The sequence below is a fragment of the Otolemur garnettii genome, unplaced genomic scaffold, assembly GCF_000181295.1.
Source record: "Otolemur garnettii isolate 467f Iridium unplaced genomic scaffold, OtoGar3 scaffold00107, whole genome shotgun sequence".
Taxonomy (NCBI): domain Eukaryota; kingdom Metazoa; phylum Chordata; class Mammalia; order Primates; family Galagidae; genus Otolemur; species Otolemur garnettii.
Genome location: NW_003852502.1, coordinates 1,972,375 through 1,997,027, shown reverse-complemented (window position 1 = coordinate 1,997,027; position 24,653 = coordinate 1,972,375). Strand labels below are relative to the sequence as shown.

Below are 24,653 nucleotides of genomic sequence, written 5' to 3'. Positions count from 1 at the left end.
TGGACTCCCATCCCCAAACAAGCACAGCCTTTTGGCGTTTAATTACTTTACTTGTTGAAAGTTAATTTTATCTCCTAACGAGATGGTATTTTCCTTGAAAGCATGGACAATCCTTGCAGATTTAGGGGTTGTTTTTTTGGTGCTCTTTGAAGAGTCAAACAGATTTTATAGTATTAACAGTATGTTGATTGGGTTTTTCTAGTATAAACTGTTAATCTTTGGATTTTTAATAATTTAAAGTGAAGAGGGGAGGAAAAGATTGAGTACAACTGAGTTTGGGGAATAATTTAAAAGTGATTCCTTGTTCATGTGGTCTTTCTTATCTAGCACCAGTGTTAAAATTGTTGGTATAGAAGTGAGAATTATTTTTAAATAATCATAATTACCTCAAATCTGAAAGGAGATCATTCAGAAAAGTAATAATTATAATATAGAAGTATAGTATTAGTTTATAGTTAAATGTTAATTTTATACAGTAAGTGGTGTTAGGGACAAGAATAATTCTTCCTAGAATGAAAACTTTATAGTTTTACTTATTGTATCATTGAATTATTTTACTTGTAAAGCAGTTTTCTTCCTAAGGACCATTTAACTTACTGTGTCCTCACTCTGTTCTGTGATGTGCCCATGATTATTGGCCGGATACTGGGGCAGAAAAGTAATATGAGGCTTTGTCAGAGACCTCCAAATTAATTAATTAAATTAATTAGATGCAGAGACGAGGCTGGAATGGGCTTTTGGCTGGGTGGGTTTGCCCTCCCCACCCCGTCCGTTAGACGGTGAATTCTGACGAGGGCCTGAGCTTTCTCAGCCATGGGGACTTGAATAGCATCAGGCAGCATGAACTAACACATTTTAGGAATGCACTCAGCTTCCTTTTGAAAAGAGAACCTTTCTGTTTTCTCACTGCTTCTTGTATAGTGCAACATGGATGAATAAAGCTCTGCCTGAGATTCACATTTATGAGACAACTGGCATTACTGATACAAGAGCCCGGGCAGAGAAACCACCCGTCATCTCTGCAGCAGTGGTGGTGAGCCTCAGAGGGCAGCTCGCAGCGTTCAGAGCAAGTTGTTATTTTCTTGCAGAAGCTTTCTACGCAAGTTATCAAGATATTAAATCAGAAAGAACTAGAAAGTGCTTTCTAGGGACTTAGGAATGTGGTTTGTAGGTTTCAGTATTCACTTTTACTTGAAATGCCACAAAAAATCTACAAAAAATGCTTTTGTAGATGTACACACACACACACGATTTCACGGACACACATTTTCTCTGTGGAGTGCCCTCTGCCCTGGTGTCAAGACCTGTCCTAAGACCCTCCCCCCCGAGTCAGGTGCGTCCTCCTTGATGGAGCTTCCTTGCTCCTCATGGCTGGGTGGTGGTTTTCCTTTGTAGACCCTGAGCGGTTTGTCTCCATTGCCGTATGTTTTTATTTGTTGGCTCATAATCTCTTTCTGTCTGTGTGTGGCATTAGAGTGTGTGCCTCTCCGTGGCCATCCCCGTTTCATATTTCAGCATCTTGTGTTGGTGCCTGCGTGTTTTGAGTGTACCGTGACTGTTAAATGAACAAATATAGTTTGCTCTACAGGTGACCCATTTGTCAAGTATAAATCAATGAACGTACTGGAATTGTATTCTTCCTCTCCTGCTCTCAGGATGAAGGCTGTGCAATCTAAGATGGGTTTGGCTGCTGACGTTAAACTATTCCCGAGTCTTAGTCTCTGCATGATGTTTTTTAAAATAGGGAAGAAAGCTTCACTTTGTTGTTCCTTAATTAATTGGTAAAATATTGTGGCCTTATTATTCTGGGTAATTTATTTAAGACAATAAAGCAGTTAGTCACTCCCTGGCAGCTGTACAAGGGGGCTAGCCAAGATGCCAGCCATTTCTTTGGTCTGCCAGCCGTTAAGTGTGTTCCAGGGATTTGCTGATGACTAACTGCCAACTGATTTACAAGGCGGGAAAGGCAGGACTTTGACTGGCGGCCACTGACTCAGAAGCATGACGGAATGTGCGCTGGCTGCAGGCCTCTCTGCCTGCACGTGGACCTTGCTGCCCAGAGAGAGGGGGCTTGATGCCGGCACAGCCTGTGCGCTACCTGTGGTGCCTTTGCCAGATGCCATCAGGATCGTTCTGACCCTCACTTTGGTTTAGCATCGACACCGCTAAGTAGCGTGTAAGTTGAAGATGTCTGTCCCTCTGCCTGCTGGTCCATGTGTCCATCTGCTCATCCTCCCATCCAGCCAGCCAATATCGGGTCTAAGTAATCACTGAATGGGTTGGGATTAACGTCTAAAAGCATTGTTTATAATTTGGCAATCTCTTTCTATAAAGCAGCGGTTCTCAACCTGTGGGTCGCAACCCACAGGAACCGTGTTAAAGGGCCGCGGCATTAGGAAGGTTGAGAACCACTGCAGAGGAACAGATAATACATATTTTGCATTTGCAGGCTGTACTGGCTCTGCTGCAACACTCAGCTCTGCTGTTGTAGGGCGAGACAGCCCTGGGACGTATCTAAGTGAGCGGTGCGCCGGGCCCACTGAGCTGGTGCTCATGCAGCAGTAGGCTCCCTACCCTGGCTCAGACAGCGGACGTATCTGGTGATACACAAAAACTTATAAGCATGAAATCCTTTTTTTCTAACACTGCTTTGTCTGAGGATTGTTAGCTTAATTATCTTCTTTTTTGAAATTTAACTACAAAAGTAATTTTATAAATTTTTACCCTTTTTGTTTTCGTTTTCTTTTTGAAATGACAACATTGAGTTTCTGGATCCAGCCTAGTTTAATTGCCTGAACATGTTTTATTTTATTTTTTTTCAGATTAATATGAGTGTACAAATGATTAGGTTACAGTGCTTGCATTTGTTAGGTAAGGTCCCTGTTGTGGCTGTGTCCCACCCCCAGGAGGTGTGCTGTGTCCCCTCAGGCTGTGCCCAGTAGGTGGGAGCTCACCAGTCCCCTCCCACACGGTCTCTCCGTCTCCCCCTCAACTTGAATCAAGTTGAGTTTTTCTGTCTTGTGGGTGTGTATTTGTTCATGTGCTGGTTTCATGTTAGTTTTGAGTCCATTGAAGACTTGCTTCTCCATTCTTGTGATGCTTTACTAAGAAGAATGTCTCACTTCCTTCCAGGTTAATACAAAAGATGTAAAGTCTCCATCTTTTGGTGGCTTAATAGTATTCCATGGTGTATATATATCACAGCTTGTTAATCCATTCATGGGTTGGTGGGCACCTGGGTTGTTTCCAAATTTTCTTTTTTATTTAAACATCTTAATTTCTTTTTTTCCTTTCACAAATACCAGCCCTTTCTGCACTAAAGTTAGAAATGTCATCACATGGCACACTCTGGGAAAATTACTTCTGAAATTAAGTTTTCAACTTTTCTTTTAGGAATTGTGTTTTTTGGTGGTTGTTGTTGAGACAGAGTCCCACCCTATGCCCTGAGCAGAGTACAATGCATAGCACTGCATTCATAGCTCACTGCAACCTCAGACTTGGGCTGTGGGCATCCCACTATTTCAGCCTCCAGAAGCTACTGGGATTACAGGTGCTCACCGCAGTGCCCAGTTGGGTTTTTCACTTTTTATGAGTTGGGGTCTCACTCTCACTTAGGTGAGTCTTGAACTCTTGAGCTCAAGCAATTCTCCCTCCTCAGCCTCTCACAGTGCTGGGATTATAGGCGTGAGCCACCGTGCCTGGCAGGAATTGTTTATAAACAACCATCAGGCCAGAAAATGTTTCCATGTTTTATCAGGGGAATTAAAAAGGCACACTGAAGGTAGAATTTTGAGGAAAAGATAATGAGGAAAGAAATATTAGGATTATTGGCTTAACCTCTAACATTGAGGCCCCTGGGCTACAGATTAGAACCACCTGGAAAGCTTTAAAACTTTCTAATGCTCTGTCCCCATTCCTGAATAATTACGTTGGAATCTTGAGGGTAGGACCCTGGCATCAGTACTTTTAATTTTTATTTATTTATTTGAAGTGCCTGATTCTTTTTTTTTTTTTTTAAAATTAATTCTTTTGTTGTTGAGGATTCATTCAGGGTACAGAGAACCAGGTTACACTGATTGCATTTGTTAGTGATTTGTTAGGTAAAGTCCCTCTTATAATTGTGTCCTGCCTCCAAGAGGTGTGTCACACACTGTGACCCCCCACCCCCTCCCTCCTTCTTTCTCTCTGCTCCCCCCTTCCACTACCCCCCCACCATGTACTGGGCCATCAATTGTCCTCGTATCAGAATTGAGTACATTAGATTCTTGCTTCTCCATTCTTGTGATGCTTTACTAAGAAGAATATGTTTCAGCTTCATCCAAGTTAATACAAAAGATGTAAAGTCTCCATCTTTTTAAGTGGTTGAATAGTATTTCATAGTATACATATACCACAGCTTGTTAATCCATTCCTGGGTTGGTGGGCATTTAGGTTGTTTCTACAATTTGGCAATTGTAAATTGAGCTGCAATAAATAGTCCAGTGCAAATGTCCTTAAAATGATTTTCTTTCTTTTGGGTAGATGCCCAGTAATGGGATTGCAGGATCAAATAGGAGGTCTACTTTGAGTTCTTTGAGGATTCTCCATACTTCCTTCCAAAAAGCTTGTATTAGTTTGCAGTCCCACCAGCAGTGTAAAAGTGTTGGGATATGAGCATTTTTTCGTTTGTTAGCCATTCATCTGTCTTCTTTAGAGAAGGTTTTTTTTTTTTTTCTTCCTTCCCATTTCTCTTATCCAGTGATCTGAGGGCTTTTTTAATGCTGTTTAATTTGAGTTCTTGGTAGATCCTAGTTATCAAGCTTTTGTCGGATTCATAATATGCAAATATCTTTTTCTATTCTGATGGTTGTCTATTTGCTTTGGTTCTTGTCTCCTTAGCTGTACAGAAGCTATTCAATTTATTTAAGTCCTGTTTATTTTTGTTGTTGTTGCAATTGTGTCTGAAGTCGTCTTCACAAACTCTTTCCCCAGTCTGATAATTTTAAGTGTTTTATCCATAGTTTCTTCAAGGAATTTTATTTCATGCTTCAGGCTTAGCTCTTTTATCCATCTTGAATCAATTTTAGTGAGTGGAAAAGGTGCGGGTTCAGTTTCAGTTTCAGTCTTTCACATGTATGTGGTTATCCAGTTCTCCCAGCACCATTTATTGAATAGAGATTCTTTCTCTATTATCCAGTTCTCCCAGCACCATTTATTGAATAAAGATTCTTTCCCCCAGTGTATGTTCTTGTTTGGTTTATCAAAGATTAGGTGGCTATAAGATGTTAGTTTCATTTCATGGTTTTCGATTTGCTTCTAGATGTCTATGTCTCTGTTTTTGTGCCAGTACCATGCCGTTTTGATCACTATGGACTTGTAGTACAGCCTAAAGTCTGGTAGGCTGATGTCCCTGGCTTTGTTTTTATTACTAAGAATTGCCTTGGCTATACGGGTTTTTTCTAGTTCCATACATAACAAAGAATTATTTTTTCCAAATCTTGAAAGTATGATGTTGGTATTTTAATGGGGATTGCATTGAATCTGTACATTGCTTTGGGAGGTTTCCAAATTTTCTTTTTTATTTAAACATATTAATAATTTAAAGAATATTCAGCTTTCTCTGCCATTGGATGTAGAAATGGCATTGGATTGGAAATACATAAAGAATACGAAATAAAATCCCCACTACCTCACTTCTAACAGCTATATTCAGTTCAGTAGTTTTAAATTACACATGTGCTTTTAAAACTGTATTTTGACATGGAAACAGGGTCAAGATATATTGCTAAGTAAAAAAAGGTAGATTGTAGAGAGGTTCACCAGAGTGATTCCATCTGTGAAAAGGAAAGGACTGAGGGGCCTGTGCACACGTACCCTGTAAATACCTCAAGAGTCACTGAAGCAGAGTGCTTAGTTTTCAGAGGACATCAAGTCTGTCCGATAGAAGCAGAAAAGATTAAAGGATAATCAATACCTCACAGATCTCTGGCGTTCTTGGGGGAGCTGATTCAGTTTACCTTTTGGGGACCTAAAGTATTCTGTTTTGAAGATTAAGGTGTGTCCCCTGTTGTGGTGGGTGATGTGCTCGTAGACACAAGGTGAAAAAACACACTTCACAGTGTGGCCTTTCGAGGTGTTTTTTCCCTGCTTTTCAAACCCTGTACATTTGCTACTTGATAGGAAACTGGTCTGAGAACTTAATTCTGTCCAATAAAGTTTTAACACATTTACTAATAATTTTGAAACCTTTTTAAAAAAATGTTTTAAGTTTTAGATTTACAGAAAAAGTGCAAAGATAATGCAGAAAGTTTTCGTATATCATACACCCATTATGCCCTGTTAGCATCTCATGTTAGTATGGTATAATTGTTGTGATTAATGAACAAATATTGATATATTCTTATTGACTAACGCCTATACGTTATTAAGATGTCCTGGTTTCTACCAGAAGTCTTTTTGTCTGTCCCAGGATGGCTGGTAATAAACTTGTTGTAGTAATGTCATGGAGCCATGTGAGAAATGCCATTGCTGTTTTAAATAAATAGGTAGAATTGGGCGGCACCTGTGGCTCAGAGGAGTAGGATGCTGGCCCCATATACTGGAGGTGGTGGGTTCAAGCCCAGCCCCAGCCAAACACTGCAAAAATAAATATATTAATAAAATAAATAAGTAGAATTTGGGAAAAAGCTAAAAGTTTACCACAGTGAAGTTCTTATATTCTTTTATGTACAAATGTTACACAAGGAAAATAACCTCTCATTTTTTCCTGTTGTATGTCTAGTGGAACAGGTTCCAGTAGAGCCGTACACCATCCCACTATCCCAGGCGGAAGTCATACAGGAAGGCAGTGACGTTACCCTAGTTGCCTGGGGCACGCAGGTCAGTGGCCTCAATTCCAGCTACTAAAGCCCATTTATGCCTGGAAACTCCCAGTTTTAATCCTGATATGTGAAGAATCAAAAACAGTGTTTGCTTTGGGTCTCGGGTCTGCTTGGTGTTACTGATGCTGGTCTTATTTTTTTTTTTTTTCTATATCCTGTTTTTTTATTAAAAAACCAAACAAACATTCTTCCATATACAAACTACACGCTCAGAGTGGAACATCCCTATTTTCATGGGCTAGAATGTCCTTCTCCAAAAGCTGCTTCTGGGATGAGTCCAGAGCAGCATCACAAGAGAGGCATGGATTCCGGGCCCTGATGCTGGTCTTTTTTTCTTCCCAACTTTATTGGGGTATGATTGGCAAATGAAAAGTGTATATATTCAAAGTGTACAACATGATTCGATATATGTGTGGTCAAAGGGTTGCCACAGTCTAACACATCCATCACCGCAGTTTCCATTTTGTGTGCGTGTGTGCCTGGTGAGGACCCCTGAGTCTGGTCTCTCTGGAGTGAACAGTATGGTGTTAGTGATAGTCACCATGCCGTAACCAGGTCGTCAGAGCTACTCGTAACTGAAAGCTTGTGACACTGATTCCTGAGTGAAGGTGAGATACTTGTTCAGTCATGTTAAAATATATAAGCATGTGTGAAGTCATTACAAATGTTCCGAAACAGCAAAGTTTTAGAGAAACGCATTTCCTGAAAGCGCTGTCTTTGGAGGCTCCTGCCGATGCCCTCGTTACTTTTGCTGCACCTGACCTGCGGTCTGCTCTTTCTTCCCGCTTCTTGCCATCTCTCATGATCACGTTGCTGGCCGTGCGGGCCCATCCCAACCTCAGAATTCCGGACCCTTCTCTTTGTAGGGCTTTCTCTCTACACACTCCAGCTTCCCCCAGGGCTTGTCACGTTGCTCTGTCTACAAACTTTAAACATCAGAGCACTTTTTTCTCTTGTCAGAGACTTCTCCCTCTTATAGTTTCTTTCTGTTTAAAGAAATGGAGAAATTCTTTCTTTTTTCTGTATAAATACTTGCCTATTTCAGAAAATCGCAGACAGCATCATATAAAGAAGATAACTAGGATCATTTGCACTTCACCAGCTCCTACTCTCTGCTGCACATGACTTTGGGCTTGGAGAGCTGCATTGCTCACCCCTCGTCCCCTGCAGTGGGTGGGGTGCTTCCTGGCCACTCTGTGGTCATCGTAGTGAACATTTTTATGCTCTCCTTCAGTCCTCTTTTTAATGCAGATCTCTGTCACCCTAGCATGTGGCTGTGTTCCCTTCTTGATGAGGTGGTTAGCGTATGGACACCAAGCCCCCTGACTTGCTCTCCTTCACACCTGCTACTTCCGCTGCTAATCTTATCCTTCTTCTCTTCATCTTTGAAGAAGAGGTGTCTGGTCTGCACGGTCTCTCTCCAGCTGAGATAATCTGCCCCTTCACCTTCTTCAGGCCTGTGACCCATTAGCTAGTCCCCAAAAATGCCTTTCTCCTGCACCACCATTACTTCCCTCCTTTCTTTTGCCACTTAACTCGAAGAACTGTTTATATTTACTGGTTATATCTAATATTGTCTATATTTAATTCCTTATGTTTGTATATATGAATTCTGTTTCTGTTAGTTTATTAAAACTGTTTTGTTAACACCATTCATCTTTGTATTGTTAAATGCAGCCCTCATTCCTTACTGCTATGTGGTAGGGGCTACTCTCTCTATGAAACCTGTTCTTCTTTAACTTCTGGAATACGCTCCCCCTTGGTATTCTTCATCTTTAATCCATTGTTCCTTTCTTCCTTCCCTCCCTCCTTCCTTCCCTCCCTCCCTCCCTCTCTCTTTCCTTCCTTCTTTCCCTCCCTCCCTCCTTCTCTCTCTCTTTTAAGTGAGCTCCTTTTCCTCCATTTTCCCTTAAATGTTGGGCTCCAGGATTTTTGCCCTTTGCATCTTCCTTTGCTTGTTTCCCCCAGAAACTCTGTCTGCTCCGGTCACTTACTGACCTCTGTACACTATCGCTGTCATCAGTATCTCCAGCGCTTTCTCTCCCTGTCTCTTAGAATCTCTTTCCAACTGTTTTCTAAACATCTGTCCTTGATGGTTTGGGCAGAATATGAGGTTCAACATGTTGAAAACAAATTTACAAATCCTCCCTGCAGATCACTTTCTCAACTGTGGGCCCTGTTTCTACTCATGATGTCATAGCTAGTTTTTGGAACGGAGCCTCTGTCATCACTCTCCGTGTCTCTCTCCTTGTGTCAGGTTCACGTGATCCGGGAGGTGGCTTCCATGGCAAAGGAAAAGCTTGGAGTGTCTTGTGAAGTCATTGACCTGAGGACCATAATACCTTGGGATGTGGACACTGTTTGTAAGGTATGAATATCATGTGGATAGAATGTCAATTCCTCAAAACTTTGGGCCAGATTTGTTGGATATTTGCCAGGAATTCTTTTGAAATTTTGAGCTGGATGAGCATTTTCAACTGATTTAAACCTTTCAGATTTGCAGCATGAACGGAATGAGGGTTATACAATCAGCTTAATACTCAAACAAATCACCTTTGAGTTTCTTTTTCCTCCTGTAGTTTCCTCTGTTTAAAATATTACAAAACCGTGTCCTTCATGCATTCCGTGGGGTTGCAATGTGTGAGAGAAGGAGCAGATTAGGGATGTGGGGGCACCTGTGTTTTTAATTTCTGAGTGGTTACTGGTCATGGTTTGATGAGCAAGGTTTAATTTAGGTAAATGGTTTGGCTGAATTCTCATTTCTCTCTTCCCCAAAAGTGATGGGATGGACCATTTTTAAAAAAATAACTCTTTACATAGCCTTAATAGTGTGGATCACAGCTTGAGTGTTAAATTGTGGGATTCTGGTGACTCTGATGTACAGCTTCTAAATAGCTCCTTGACCTTGGACCTGATTAGATTATTCTTGTTCTTTCTATTAACAATATTCACATAGTCATTTTCCTTTTAAGAATATAGTTTAATTTTCATTTTATTATCTATAACCAATACATTTTATATTAATGTCTAGATAATGTGTTCTCTCATTGGTGTATAAGGAAGTTTAAGCATTTTGTGGTCAACTTATCTACCAAGGTCTAGGGGGCAATGACCTGTATTGTTTTATCTTAATTTCTTGATAGCAAATAAGTTGTAAGACCTGGGTATTTAATATTTTTTATTATTACTTTTTAGAACTTTGGCATTCTTGTAGCTTTTACAGGCAGTTTCTGAGGTGGTTACATGACTGTAATCCGCAGACAATTCTGCTGTAAAAGTGTAGCTTATGGTGCTTTTAGGTGAAGATTGTTTTATAATTTAGTAGGAGAATTAAGATTTGTTATAGAAAAGATAGTTGAAGAGTCACTTGGCACCATCTAAACACCGGACATTGATACACCTGGCTCCAACAGGTGTCTGAAGCCCTTATATGTATTGAAGTTTCCATGATGAAGAAGAGCGTTTCAGGTGGACAGACAACATGACACTCATGCTTTCTGCACCATTTTCAAATCCAGTCAGATTCTGGGGTTTCTTCCCGGTAGCCAAATGTCCCAAATTATGGTTAAACCGGAGCTGGCTGCTTGTTTGCAGCATGTATCCCCCTTGTCCTGGGGGCTGTGTGTTTAGTGTGGCTGGTGATTCTGGATGGGGGCTGCGAAGTCTTGTCATGGCAGGGAGGTGAGGTGGTGGGGGGAGTGCGGGGGTGGACGCTGAGCATGTTAGGACTAGTGCTTTTAGAACTTTATTTATGTATTTGTATACCTTCAACATTCGAAAACGGGTTGTAGCAGCCTATGGTAACATAATATAACAATACCCAAGTGAACCATGAAAGCAGGGAGAGGAGAGGCTGGGGAAGACATGGTCTTTAGTTGCTTTGCCCCTTTTTGTTAAATCTCCTGGTTTCATCTTTGGCCCTGGAATGTAGATTCAGGATTTTAGGGCTTTATCTTACCGAGAAAGATGGGAGACCAGAGACCTGTACGGGATGAGGGGCAGAGACTCAGGGCTCTGCCGTCAGCACCTTCACCTCTGCATGTGTTGAGTCTCTCCCATGTTGTTCCAGCTCAGGTCCCTGCAGTGGTGACGGGATCCTGGCTCTTCATTTCTGAATTACGTTGTGTGTGTGGATTTACTGGTGTGTGTGTATATCAAATAAACTTGGTAGGGCCATCAAAAAATATTTATATCTGAAAATAAACCTCAATAGATGGTTTACATATCACACTCAGTGGATGAGAGTATTATAAACCAGAAGGCAAATTAATAGAAAATGTTCAAACTGAAGCACAGAAGGAAAAAGAAACTGAATCAGAAAGGAGCATAAAACACATTTGGGATCTGGTCAAAAGAGACAATCTGAATTCTGGAAGAAGAGCGAAAGTTGGTCATAAACTGTATGGCTAAGGTGCCAGGCACATCCACCAGAGCCCGTGGGTTCGAATCCAGCCCAGGCCTGCCAAACAACAATGATGGCTGCAACTAAAAAATAGCCAGGCGTGTCCGGGGTGCCTGTGGTCCCAGCTACTTGGAAGGCTGAGGCAAGAGAATTGCTTAAGTCTAGGAGTTTGAGGTTGCTGTGAGCACTAGGAGTTTGAGGTTGCTGTGAGCACTCTACCCAGGGTGATAGCTTGAGGCTCTGTCTCAAAACAAAACAAAACAAAACAAAAAAAAAACTCATGAAAGTATCAGAACATCAGCCTACAAAAGACAGAAGTGTTGTCAGCCTCAGAGAGGCGTATAGTCTAAGAGAACCACTCTGTGTCAATAATGAAATGACGTCTTAAATTTCCAACTGTGCCAACCTAGAATTCTATACTCAGGGAAAACATTCTTTTGAAGTTAAGACAAAATAAAAATAGAGAAACAGAAGTTGAGAGAATTTATTACTAGCAGGCTTTAATGAAGAAGGTATCATGAAGGATTTCCCTTAGGTGGAAAGAAAATTGTCCTAGCAGGAAATAGGGAAGTGAGAAGAGGATAAGATATATAAAGTATAGCTCCAAACTGATTGATCAAAACAGTGTTGGTAATTTTCATATGTAGGATTGAAATATAGGATTTTACATATATAGGATTGAAATGTAAGACGATAAAAATGCAAGCCAGGGAGGACTTACATAGAGTTAAAATATTCTGGTGCTCTATGATTAATGGTGATGTCAAATTTGCATTAGATCATAATCAAGGATGCATGTTATAATCTCTAGTGTAACAACCGACATGATAGTGAAAGAATGCATATCTAGTGAGTTAAGAAAACTGTAAACTAATAAAAATAGTTGGTGAATCCAAAAGAAAAGAAATATGTACAAAAAATAAATGTATCAATAGAAAACAGTAAGATGATACATATAAACCCAAATATATAAGTGAGTAAATTAAATACAAATGGATTAATTAAGTCTGGTAAAAGTATAAGGTTCTCAGACTTCATTAAAAAGAACCACCACCACCACATGTAGCTTGAAAGAGACATAGTTTAAATATAAGGATACTAAAAGGCTGAAAATAAAGGGGTGGAAAAGAAAGGTTGTGTAGTTTTAATTTCAAACAAGGCTCTAAGGCAAGCAATGTTACTGGAAAAAAGGAGGAATATTTTGTAATGCTAAAGGGGTCAATCCACTGTGAAGATGTCATGATCCTAAATCTATTTTGTCTTCTATAACATAGCTTCAAAATAGATAAAGCAAAAAACAAATCTCAAAGATACAAACATACACAAGCACAGTGTGAGACCTTAAGACACCCCTTAATCAAACAGACACAATTTTGGCAAGTGTTGAAGATCTAAAGAAAACATTTTATAAACTTGACCTAACTGTGCACCAGACAAACCCAAGAGCTCATTCTTTTCAGTTGAATATGTAACATTTGTAAAAATTGACCAAATGCTGGGCCATAAATGTAACTTTGGGAAATTTTAAAAGTTTGGACTCATTTAGAGAATTTTCTCTGACAGCAGTGGAATTCAGGTAGAAATCGGGGAGTGGGGAAGACAACTGAAAAGCCAAAACTTCCTACAAACTGTAAGTTGTGAAAGAAGCAACAGATTTAAAATATCTAAGTGTCACTGGAGATCTAACATGCCAAAAGTTTCAGGATTCTGTTTAATCCGTGCTCAAAGAAAATTTTATAGCTGCAAATACAAACTGCATATTTAGAAAACAGGAATAAGAATAAAGAAATTAAGGGTCTAAGTTTCCATCTCCAGAGAGAAAATTAAACCTAGAGGAAGTAGAAGAAATGCAGTAATAAAGGTAAGAGCAGAAACTACTGAAATTGGACTTTAGTAAAGTGACATGTAGGTCTTCAGAGAGATGAGTAAATAAACGTTTTAACAAAACTAATGTAAAAAATTGGGCAAAACCAAATGAAAAATGTTAGGTATGAAGAAGGGGAAATTTGGAGCCTGTGGGCAGTAATAAAACAGTGAGGATATTATAAATAATTTTACAAAAAAGTTTTGAGTAAAATAAACAAATTCAAAATTGATACAGGAGGACTTAGATAGTCATTATCTATTAAAATAACCCATTTTTATTAACCTGCATACAAAGAAAACCCTAGGCCCCTACAGCTTTGTTGGTGAATTCTTTAAAATACAGTTCTATGTAATAAACCCTTCCAGAGAGTGGAATCCAAGGGAAAACTTGCAAAGTCTTTTTATGAGGCCAGCATAACCTTTATGTTAAACCTGTTTAGGACAGTCTAAGAAAGGAAAATTATAGATAGATTCTTCTTATGAGCAGAGATAGCACAGGTAATGTTCACAGACATTCAAAATGGTTCATGCACTTCTCCATATAACCAGAAAAACAAATTGAAAGTTACCTGATAACAGGTAATTTTCTGTCTCCATATAAACAGCAAAAACAATTTGAAAATTACCTGATAAGGCAGGGAAGGCCTCTGCTCAATTTCACTATCCATTCATGACTAAAATTTCTTAGCAGCCTAGAAATAGAAGTGAATTCTGACTCTGATAACGAGTAGTGACAAAATAGCTGCAGCAAAAGTTATAATTTCTAGTGAAATTTTGACAGCTTTTTCCTTGAGGTTAGGACTGCCTAGGGAAAAATTTAGTGATACATGAGTCAGAACTTTAAGTAGAGAATCACAAAATATTAAAGACCCAAATATAAACCGAAGCATATACCATGTTAATGGATAGCAAGGCTGAGAATAGCCAAGACAGTCTTGGGGGAGAACAAAGCTGGAGGGCTTAGTTGTCAACTGTCAGGATGTGTTAGGGGCCGTAGTAATCACAGCATTGTATTGGGATAAATGTGGACAGATAGGATGGGACAGAATACAAAGTCTAGAAACAGACCTTTATCGGGTTGAGGACAAAGGTGACATTGCAATTCAGGGAGGAAAAGGTAGTTTTTTTCAACAACTGATATTGATTTCTTTGAGTATTGTGAAAAATAATTATCTTAACTCTTATCACGCAAACATCAATTCCAGATAAGTTGTAGATCTAATTGTGAAAGGAAAAAAAAAGCACAGGTGAATGGCTTCATGATCTTGTACACTAACAATAGCATTAAGAAAAGGCTAACATTATGTTTCATTACAATTAAGAAAACTTATTCATCAAAAGGTGAATAAGGGAATGAGCAGGCAACCCAAAGATTTAGAGAAACTCAAGGAAACTTACATCCAGAAGTATAAAATACTTTTAAAAAGGCAGACATCTTAATAGAAATATGGACATAATTTTTGAGAAGGTACTTCATAAAGGAGGCTATTCAAATGGGCAATAAATATAAGTTGCTTAATTTTTTTAGCAATTAAAAGATTAAAGCCATAATGTAACACCACTAATGGCACAGCATTCTGGTTAAAATGAAAAATACCCCCCAAATTGCCACAAAATTATTTGGCAGGATCTACCCACACCTTACTACTCAGCAATTCTTCTCTTAAGTGTACATATATCTATACGCACACACACCCACCCCTTCAACAGAAATGTATGAAAGGTAAATAGAAGAATGTTTATACAGATGTTATTTCTAGTTTCTTTACCCTGTAAAATACAGTAGAACCTCCATAGTTGACCAATTCCCTACACTGACCATCTCCTTCAGTTGACCTAATTTTCACAGACCAGACCTTCACCACATGTACGAATCAGTACAGGAGGCCTAGTTCCTTATGTTGACCTCCTCTGTAAGTTGACGGGTTTGTTATAGTCCATTGGGTGGTCAATAGGGAGATCTTGTTGTACCCACAATGCCCATCAACCAGTGACTAGATAAAAAAGAAACAGAGAATTGTTTGGCAACTACTGAACTAAACATTTGATGGCGCAATGTGTATTCATCTCATAGATATAAAGAAGCCAGACTCAAATAAGTATACATGATATGATTTCATTTATAGACAAAGCTAATCAGTGGTGTTAGAAGTGAGGACAGGGATCATCCTGAGGGTGGTTAATGAGTGGCGAGGGCGGAAGGCTGTGGCTGCTGGTAACAGGTGCTTCTGAGCACTGGTTTTGGAAATTGAGCAGAACACTCACTTTGTCCATTGTTGTGTCTATGTTATTCTTCAACAAAAAGTAAAAGAGTTAAAAGGACCCTCCTCCCTTCGATTAGTTGTGTTTACTTCTTAGGGTGGGCAGGCCCTTTCATCAAATCATGGAGAACCTCTGTGTCCTTCAGCGAAGGAGATTCCTCTGTCCTGGTGCCCTCCCTGTGCCCTGTGTTGCGTTTCTCCCTGTAACTCAGCTTGGCTGCCTGCTGATGGGAAACGGGAGCTGGTAAGCGGAGCCGTTGTCTCCCAGGCCTTCCCAGGAGTGGGGATGGTGGTTAAGGTTCCAGGCTTCTATGGACTTTCCTGCTGAGGTAGAACTCACATTCCAAAGGAGGTCAAAAGTGAGCTGCCCTGTTCAGGCATCGGCCAGCCCCGGTTAGCCCTCAGGTTGCTGTCAAGCTTGAAAGGAGGATTTTTCTTAGATGACTAGAAATTCAGAGGAGCTGCCTACAAAAAATAAGAACTTGATTTTGCCAGGAAAATGAAAGGCTTTAAATGTAACTGAGAAGATGAAGAACCTTCGTCCTTTAATTTAGAATCAACCACACAAACAATGCAAAACCGAAAAGAAACGTAATTTACAAAGTCAAGGTGATTTTCAGGTTTATAGAGAAGAAAAAATTGGCACTTAGAATTCTGACATGTCTACACTTTTAAATGGAGATTAAATTATGCTAATTGTTGAAATAAGTGGGAGTTTCCTTTTCCAGGTGGGGTCTTTTTGCTTTCTCTCTTTCTGTCGTGTCCTGCCTCTCCGGATTCAATTCCGAAGCAGATCCTTCTGGCTTCACCTACATATTTATTATGTCCAAAATCTGGCCACTGCCTTTGCTGCAGTAACTTTTGATTCTGGTCCTAACCACTGGTGTTTCTCACCTGGGTTTTGGCCACAGTGTCCTAACCATTGTTTCTTCTGATCTTTCCTTGCCATACATAGAGTTGATTCTTTCAAACTGAGGCATGTATTCTTTCTAGTCTCAAAAGACCTCATTGTGGTTTTCTTTTCTTTCTCATATTTTTTTGAGTCAGAGTCTCACTCTTTCTCCCTGAGGTAGAGTGCCATGGTGTCATAGCAACTCAAACTTGGGCTCAAGAGATCCTCCTGTCTTAGCCTCCCAAGGAGCTGGGACTACAGGCACCAACACGATGCCCATCTAGTTTTTCTATTCTTATTTTTAGGAGAAATGGGTCTTGCTCTTGCTCGGGCTGGTCTTGAACTCCTGTGCTCAAGGAATCCTCCCCTCTTGGCCTCCCAGAGTACTGGGATCACAGCGTGAGCTACTGTGCCACGGCTCCCAGCCCTAATCATTGTTTTCCACTGTTAAACTTTTGAAAAGTCAAATTCCTTACCAAGGCCTGCAAGGATTTCCCTGGTTTCACCACGCTCCACACCCAAATGCCCATCCACCTTTTAGAAAATGCTCTTTTTCCAGATTTCCCCTTGGTTTACTGTGTTGCTCTGTTAGGTCACTACTCAAAGGCCATCTTCCTTTAAGGCCTTTTAAAACCCGCCTACTTAAAATTGAATCCTGTTCCTCCTACCAAAACTCCCTTTCACCTTTATTTTTCTCCATAGTGATTAGCATGATCTAACATATGATGTGGTTTATATTTTTGGATTATTGATCTTTCTTCTTACATTAGAAGGTGGGTTATAGGAGTGCAGAGATTTTTGTCTGTTGGGTCACCGTGGAATCTCCAGCACCTGCAGTAGTGCCTGGGATAGGATTGGCGCTCAGTGAATACTTCTGAAAAGCTGTTTCGAATATTAGCAAGGGGAACGTTTGATAATGTGCTATGAAAACTGTTATGATAGTAAAATGTTTTGATTTTGGTGCTTTTTCTTGGTGCCTACACAAAAGTTTAAAAAGAACTTTCAGAATATTGCTCTATGACTAAATCCACTAGTTTATTTTACATTGAACTATTTAAGTCTTAAGTTTGGCTTTGAAATTTACTTTTCTTAATAGTTGTCAATTTTTCCTAATGGTATATAGAAATGATTCATTTAAAGTGAATAGGACCAATTTATGGACTCTGAAAGGCAAAATGAAAAATGACTCTACAGTAAACTTTAGCTATGTGTAATTTCTAAAAAGGGAGTTTTTGGGTATAATTACATTTTCTGTGTAGATGAAAGTTAGTACTATATATAGTGGCTTTTGAAACAGTCACTTCACCTTGCTTTGGAGATGAGTTTTTCTCTTTCAAACACACTGTAATATGAGACACTTGGTCTCACAGAACCCCCTCCAATCCTTTGCCCAAAGCAAGCTTCTACTTTTTTTTGAGTGTTGTTTGTTTTTTACAAAAATTTTGACAAAACTGGGGAATGATATAGACTCAGAGAACTTGGGGGCTGTCATGGGAGCAGGGCAGGGCCTCAGGGGTGCTGCAGAGACAGAGCACCCAGAAGTAACTCAGCTGTGACACCAGTGAGTGGCTATACTCAGAGGAAGGGCTGACTGTCCCAAGAGTTAGTTTTCTTCCCTCCTGTCCTTTCACCCCAGTTATCTCTATTCCTGCTACAAAAAGAGGCACTGGGTGTGCTGGATAAAGGTGTGACAGGCACTGAGGCTGGTGGGGCTGGGTGGGGGATGGAGAGGCTCTGGGAGCAGGGAGGTCTGCAGCACAAAAGGACAGGGATGTTAAAGGAGTGGAGCGGAGTGGGAAGGAGGTAAGCCCTGGGGATTGGATGTGGGTCGTCCTCTCTGTGTAAGGGGCCAAATGTACTTAGTTTTTGCATTTGTGCCTGGGTGTTAATTACCGAGAGTATTTGTGGATGGTGCTGAACACATTTGGGGGACCCACTCACTAAATTAGAATTTAATTCTAGTTTGGTATACTTTACATCTGTTTTTTAAAAAACTTCTGTAGGTTTGATATAGATTACCATAAATTTAACTTTTATTAAGATCGATGACATCGGCAAGGTGTGGGGAAGAGGGGAGAGTTAGACTTTCCTGCCTGAAGGCCAGCTTGTTGTTAACTGTGATTAAGCCAGCAGGTGCCCTGTGTTATCTTAAGTAGTGGTCCTTAGTGCTGGATTCAGAGCTGCTGGGCTGGCCACTGTATAAAGCCTGAGGCTTTGGCCTGTGCAGACTTCCTGGGGTGGGGCTCCTATGGGGGAAGCTGCTTAGGCTGGCCCACCTGCCTGCAGGCTGGCTTGTTGGCTGCCCAGGGCACGTCACAGCTGCCTTTCAGTCCTGGGTTTTTCTTTGGTCTGTGTGAATCCTGTGCAAACATCTCTAGCCTGAACCTCTGGCACTACACAGTTAATATTTGGGCCTATATTTGTACTGAGTGATTTTAAATTGGCTTTATGGGGAGGTTGAAAATTTGTTTTTAGAGAATTCCTAATGGTTAAGTATTACCAGAAATATACATTTAAAGAATTGATTTCTTGGGCTTACTTGAATAATGTAGTGATTGAATACCAGCTGTTTTCTTGGGTGTGGGTGTGTAGGGGTGTGTGTGTGAGAGAGAGAGAGAGAGAGAGAATGAGAGAATAGGGGAGAGGGAGAAAGAATGGGGGGAGGGAGAGAATGACAAGAAGAACATTCCCAAAGAATGAGGAGGTTAGGAGTAGGTGGGAAGGGGTGCTAATAACTCCCCATAACCACTAGAGGCCTCTCTTAGGTCAAGTCTCCTGGTTAATAACTGTAGGTTCCATAGTGGGGCCTGGCCCGCTCACTGTAGATTAAGCTGATTAAGCGTATGTTATAGTCTGAATAAGTAATATGACAGTTTTATTTTAGGGTTTGTATTATAATGTAACCTAAACATTTAATTTATGCATCAGAACAACCAACAATCTATTGGACTAAAAACTAATTAGACTTCTCTCTGCTTTACTTTTTTTCTGTGTAAATAACCATTTATTCAAAAAAAAAATAGAATTAAAAAATATTGCCAGATAAAATTATCTCTCTGATAGTACTGGGACTTTTGGGTTTAAAGTTATTATTGATTTAACATTTTGTATTGAGATTAGTTTATATTTCTGATGGTAGACTATAAGTCATTTTAAGTTGTATGTTAAAAATTGTGTGTCTTTTATATTTATAATAAACTTCTAATATAAAAAATCTACTTAAGAAATTACTAAAAATATTTACACTTGTCTGGGGTAAAATGAAAAGCAATATGTGAAATAGTCTCATTTTTTATTCAGAATTATTTTTGGTATAGTTTGACTTTGTAGAGAAAGCAGGTAGGACAGTGCACCCCGTCTGATGACAATAGTTTGTTGTTCTCTTCCAGAGTGGGTAGGTTGATGATTTGAAACTTGGTTCCTATAGCATTTTCTTTGTCATGATCACAACTAGTTAGGCTTTGGTTGCTATACTGGGATGGTACTGCCATATTTGTCACCTTGCCCCATGACCCTTGGTCAATCCCTTAAAGTCCCACGAGGGCAGGGACTTTTGTGTATTTTGTTCATTGCTATGTCCCCAGGAGTCTTGAGTCTTGTAGAGTCTTGTGTACATATACATATAGTTCTTGAATGATCTTGTTGAATTTTAAAAAGAGCATGCTGCATTTGGTTTTTTAAATGAAAGATCTTAAAGGAAGAACTGGTGATTCTTGCAGGAAAAAATACACTGAGAGTATCGCTCCTGCGACCTGGTCTATTTTTGGCATGACTTATGTTGTAGATATATTTTAAAGAAGATGAAAGGAATAATGACAGGTTCTGACCTAATTTTGTGTAATACATCTTATATGGTAGGACTTGGTTCCTGCCAAGCAGTAAATTAAAGTTAAAACCACATGTCATGTACATATCTTCTTTTCTGTTTACAACAGTCTTCTAATTGGGCATCAGTGTCATTTTTTTATAAGCAAGAAAACTGAGGTTCTGAGAACGTGGAGTAACTTACCGCTGGGGAAGGGCAGAGCTGGTAGCAACCCAGGTTGCTCACGTTCAGAACCCTTGCTTTTTTATTACAGTGTGCAGCTTCTCAACCAGAGCTGAGCAGAATTTGTAAAAAAAATTTAGATTCAATGAAATAATTATGTGATTTGTGATATGGTTTGAATGCAACTTGAAAAGTATAATAGCTATTGGCAATAGAAATGTATTTATGAGGAGGGGGAATACTTTCAGTTCATGTCTGTTTCATGCTAACCTTTTTGTCAGAACCATGTACATTCTGCTTTAATCCTTTCAGTTTCCCTTCTGCTAAGAATTATTATTGGTATTTTAGAGATAAGGTAACTGGCGTTGCAGAAGGATTAGAAGTGTCTCTAAGTCAGTCACTAATGAGTGGCAGGCGTGCGGTTCAATCTCAGGTCTTAAATTCTTGGACCCTGTTATTAAAATACTTCCACAGGGCTTCATGTTGGAGTATTTATTTTATAATTAACTTATTTTATTTCAGAATTACCACTTGAGAGTAGTTGCTGATGAAATGCCTCTAAATACTAGCTTGCAACATATTTTATAATGTCAAGAATTCTCTTTCACATTTGTCCACCTGTATAACATTAAAATGTATGTATATATAAAAACATTCCAAAATACTGTGTATACTTTGTAAGTCACGCTACCCATTTTTTAAAAAAATTAGCATTACTTTTTCCCCCTTCCACATGGAACTAGAGAAAGCAAGATTAAATTATATAATTTTTCCATTTCACATCCTGTTTGTGTTTTTGAAGTGTCCCTTTATGCACTTAATTATTTGAGTCTGACTCAAGATTTTCATTTTTGTTTAAACTACTTGCTTTTGCTGTTAGGAACAGCAGGGAAAAGAAAGAAATCCATTACTTAATTTCATAGTGAAAAAAAGATCATAGGTACATTATGTTATTAAGTTTAACATTTTAGGTGTGAGGTAAGAAATATAAATTGGTTGACTATCTGTTCATTTCTTTGGCCATGTAACTTTCTTCCATTAAACTAGTTCTTACACTTATAAAATTGTAGCATTTATGCTCTAATTGGTAAGATTTTCTTCCCTTTTCTATTATAACACCCTAGTTTTCCAGTGGCTAGGTGTGATAATTTAACTTAAAAATTTATTAAAACTGTGGTGTATAAAGGTTTACAAAAAGTATATTGCCTCTCTGATCTTAAACTCCCAAACTGAGACTGCTCTTATCAGTTGTGAGGTCATTCCCTTTGGACACTTACATTCTCTGTGCTTCCCCCCCCCCCCCACCGCCATCTTTTATTTTGTTTCTTCTGGGAGCTTGGCTTGTCTCTTTACTTGTTTATACTTTTCTATCTTTAATTAAATTTTGTAATTCCTTACATAATTATTCTACATCTTAAGTTTTTTTCAATATTTTATGTATTTTTAATGGTGTGATAGTCTCCTTGTAATTAGTTTTTTCTTCTCAATTTTTTCTTTGAGTGTGATAGTAAAAGAGGTTAAAATTAAGTAACACATTGACATGACAACAAAATAGTATGGTGGAGCTTGTCATGCCACATGTCACATGTCCCTACTCCCTAAACTTGTAACTGTTTTCTCTATTTTGCTCCTCTGATGGCTGCTTCCATATCCTTGAGCAATACATTGTACAGACATTTCTGCTGTAATGTGATGTGTACATTTCTGCAGAGTCCCGGATTCTTCATAAATGCTCATTAAAAGTAACAGGATTTATGGAAAAAAAAAACAGGTGGAGCAAACCACTTGTGACAACTTTGTAAATAGAGCAGTAGCTGGTTGGGAAAGGTTGAGCTTTTTGAGTTACAGAGCTCAGGGCAAAATGCATCCAAGTTGGAGAGAAGTGTGTCACCAGCACTTTGAAGGTTGGGCTAGTTGGAGCCGAGAGTCATGGTGCACGGTGCTGTGTCCTGAGTCTGGAGTCAGCACTGCCGTCATACTTTGCCTTTTACTTTCTCAGTGGTGTATAACGTGCGGGAGCAAATCCATGTATGGTCACCAGATTAGGCTGGCTGCTGCCACCTTGGACCAACACATTTTACACTTGTAACAGAAAGGGGGGCTTCACTTGCTCAGCCCATGCCCTCACATGGTGGGCTGCTGAGTTAGATTTGATAGGTGCGGCCTGTGTTTCTACATCTTGGCTAGGATGGGAACTACGAAATAGTTTGATTTTTTTCTTATTCTATCCTGAGAAAGTGGGATTCATAATTAGGAGAACTACCAAATGTGGAGAATATACCAAAAAATTTGTTATTCAAGAATAAGAAGTCCCCACCACCACCCCAACTTAAACTCATGTGTGTATCTATATCTGTATTTTTTTAAATGTTAATTTTAGACATTATTCACTAGTGGGACACAAGATGATTGAATGTGTTTGTATTCCTGGCTGTCATCACCTTGTTTCCCTAGTTTTGAATTATGTTTACCTGTATTTTATTTTTTCTACTGTCATATTTTGATTTTAAATTATTTCAATCTCTATGGCTTGTTCCATTAACTTTTCTCAGTATAACCTCTCAGTATGTAAGGTGATGTGAATGCCCTCTACTCCTGTAGCCACTTCTCTCTCTTCCCTTCCATTCTCATATCTTATCAGCTATTTATTTTTACATTGCCAAGCCTGGTAACAATTAATTCTGTTTTATAATCATAAGCAAATTACGTTGTTACATTGCCAAGCCTGAAATATTAAATTCTGTTCTGTAACCATAATCAAATATTCCAATCTCTGCCTATCGGTTGATTCTAAAAGTTGAAAACCAGTCAACACTGTTGGTATTATTATAAGATAAATATTTCTCACCACTGAACCTACCAGAAGGGCATGATTTTATTTATTTTTTTACTTCCGGTCCAATGTCTTTGCCCTTGGGACCCTAAAAAGAGATACCCCGGCATCTACATCAAATGGCTCACCTTTTCATACAAATGCAGTAATTGCTTAAAGTCTTGCCACATTTTGGGGACATCATATTTGGGCCGTGGCATTCTTTTAGATCTTTTAGAATTTTTAGTTTCTCATTACCTTTCAGTTTTTTCTTGAAAAAGCATAACAAGCTTCTAAACTATCATGAAGATCACTCATACTGATCCTCCTTTGGAATCTACTTTTATTTCTGCCTCTTCAGGAGTCCTGATTTCCTTTCCCACTCTCTAAGACCTCCTCCCAGCCTGCTCCTCGCGGGTGTCTCCAGGGTGTCTCTCCACTTCCCTCTTATACATACCAGTTCCTAGGACTTCCTTTTTCATTCTTTGATTTTGTTGGGATGCAACAAAATGCAACAAAATTAATTAATTCAAACATAATTAACTTCTTTGAGCAAAGGGGGTGTGTGTGTATGTGGGGGGCTTTCTGACACTAGCATTTGAAAATTCTCTTAATTTTTGACACTCAGTTTACAGGTTTTTTCCTCCAGGTACCTTTCCCATGGTCTTTTAAGCCTGCACTGGAGTAGTAGCCTTCGTGTTCCCACAGTACTCTACACCAGTGCTCTGAGTAGAGGATCCTGGATGTTCTAGCTTCTAAGATGCTCAGCTATTTCTTGAACTTCACCATTTTTATCTCTGTACCCTTCATATTACTAGTATGTGTAACAACAAATAGTAGGTGAGAAATAAAAATCCACTTCTTGCTCCATAATGTAGAAGTTTTCCACTTACTGAGAGGTTAGATTTCTTAGAATCTCAGCTTTCCAGGATTTGGCTAAGCATCTGGGAGGTAGGCAAAGACTTCTAAGCAGCATGTGAAGTGCTTACTATCAATACTCATACAGACATAAATTCTATTGGAAAAGATGTTAGCCCTTACTCATATCCCATCAACTTTTCCTTTACATAGAATCCTAACAAACTTCTTTGCTTGGTATCATGCCCACATTAGATTAGAGGCAACACATTAGAAAAAGGGGAAATATATGCTGACAAGCATATGGATAGGCTGAAAATAAGGAAATCTGTGGGAAAAGAAAATGATGAAAAGCACAAAGGAATATTTAAAAAAAAATCAGGTAAATATCTACCTTGATAACATGGTATCATTACAGATGTTCCAAATCTGTTAATCATCAGGAAGAGGTTAACTAGTTGTGCTATATGCTGCATTTGAAGTATTGCATTCTTAAAGGTACAAGTAGAGTGAACTCTCAACCATGTTGACTAACAGCCCCTCACAGTACTGGTAAACAACTTCTTGTTGGATTTCTTTCTAAAAGCTGTAAGGTACTGGTGACCTGTTTCTGATCATTAGTTTTCCTTTGGTTACATTCCCATTACTGCTAATATCATCAGTGATATACTGTTAGGGCATTTTCCTATTAATTTCTAATTTATTATGTCAGAA

General features: G+C 39.2%; 1 protein-coding gene across 2 annotated transcripts in view; it reads left to right on the top strand.

Annotated features, from left to right (window-relative positions):
• Positions 1-24,653, top strand: part of BCKDHB (branched chain keto acid dehydrogenase E1 subunit beta) — a 201,083-nt gene that overhangs the window by 68,133 nt on the left and 108,297 nt on the right. For both annotated transcript variants that reach the window (XM_023517276.1, XM_023517275.1), the window contains exons 6-7: positions 6,761-6,858; positions 9,118-9,228. In XM_023517276.1, the coding sequence (XP_023373044.1) occupies positions 6,761-6,858; positions 9,118-9,228 (209 nt within the window). The remainder of the gene's footprint in view (positions 1-6,760; positions 6,859-9,117; positions 9,229-24,653) is intronic.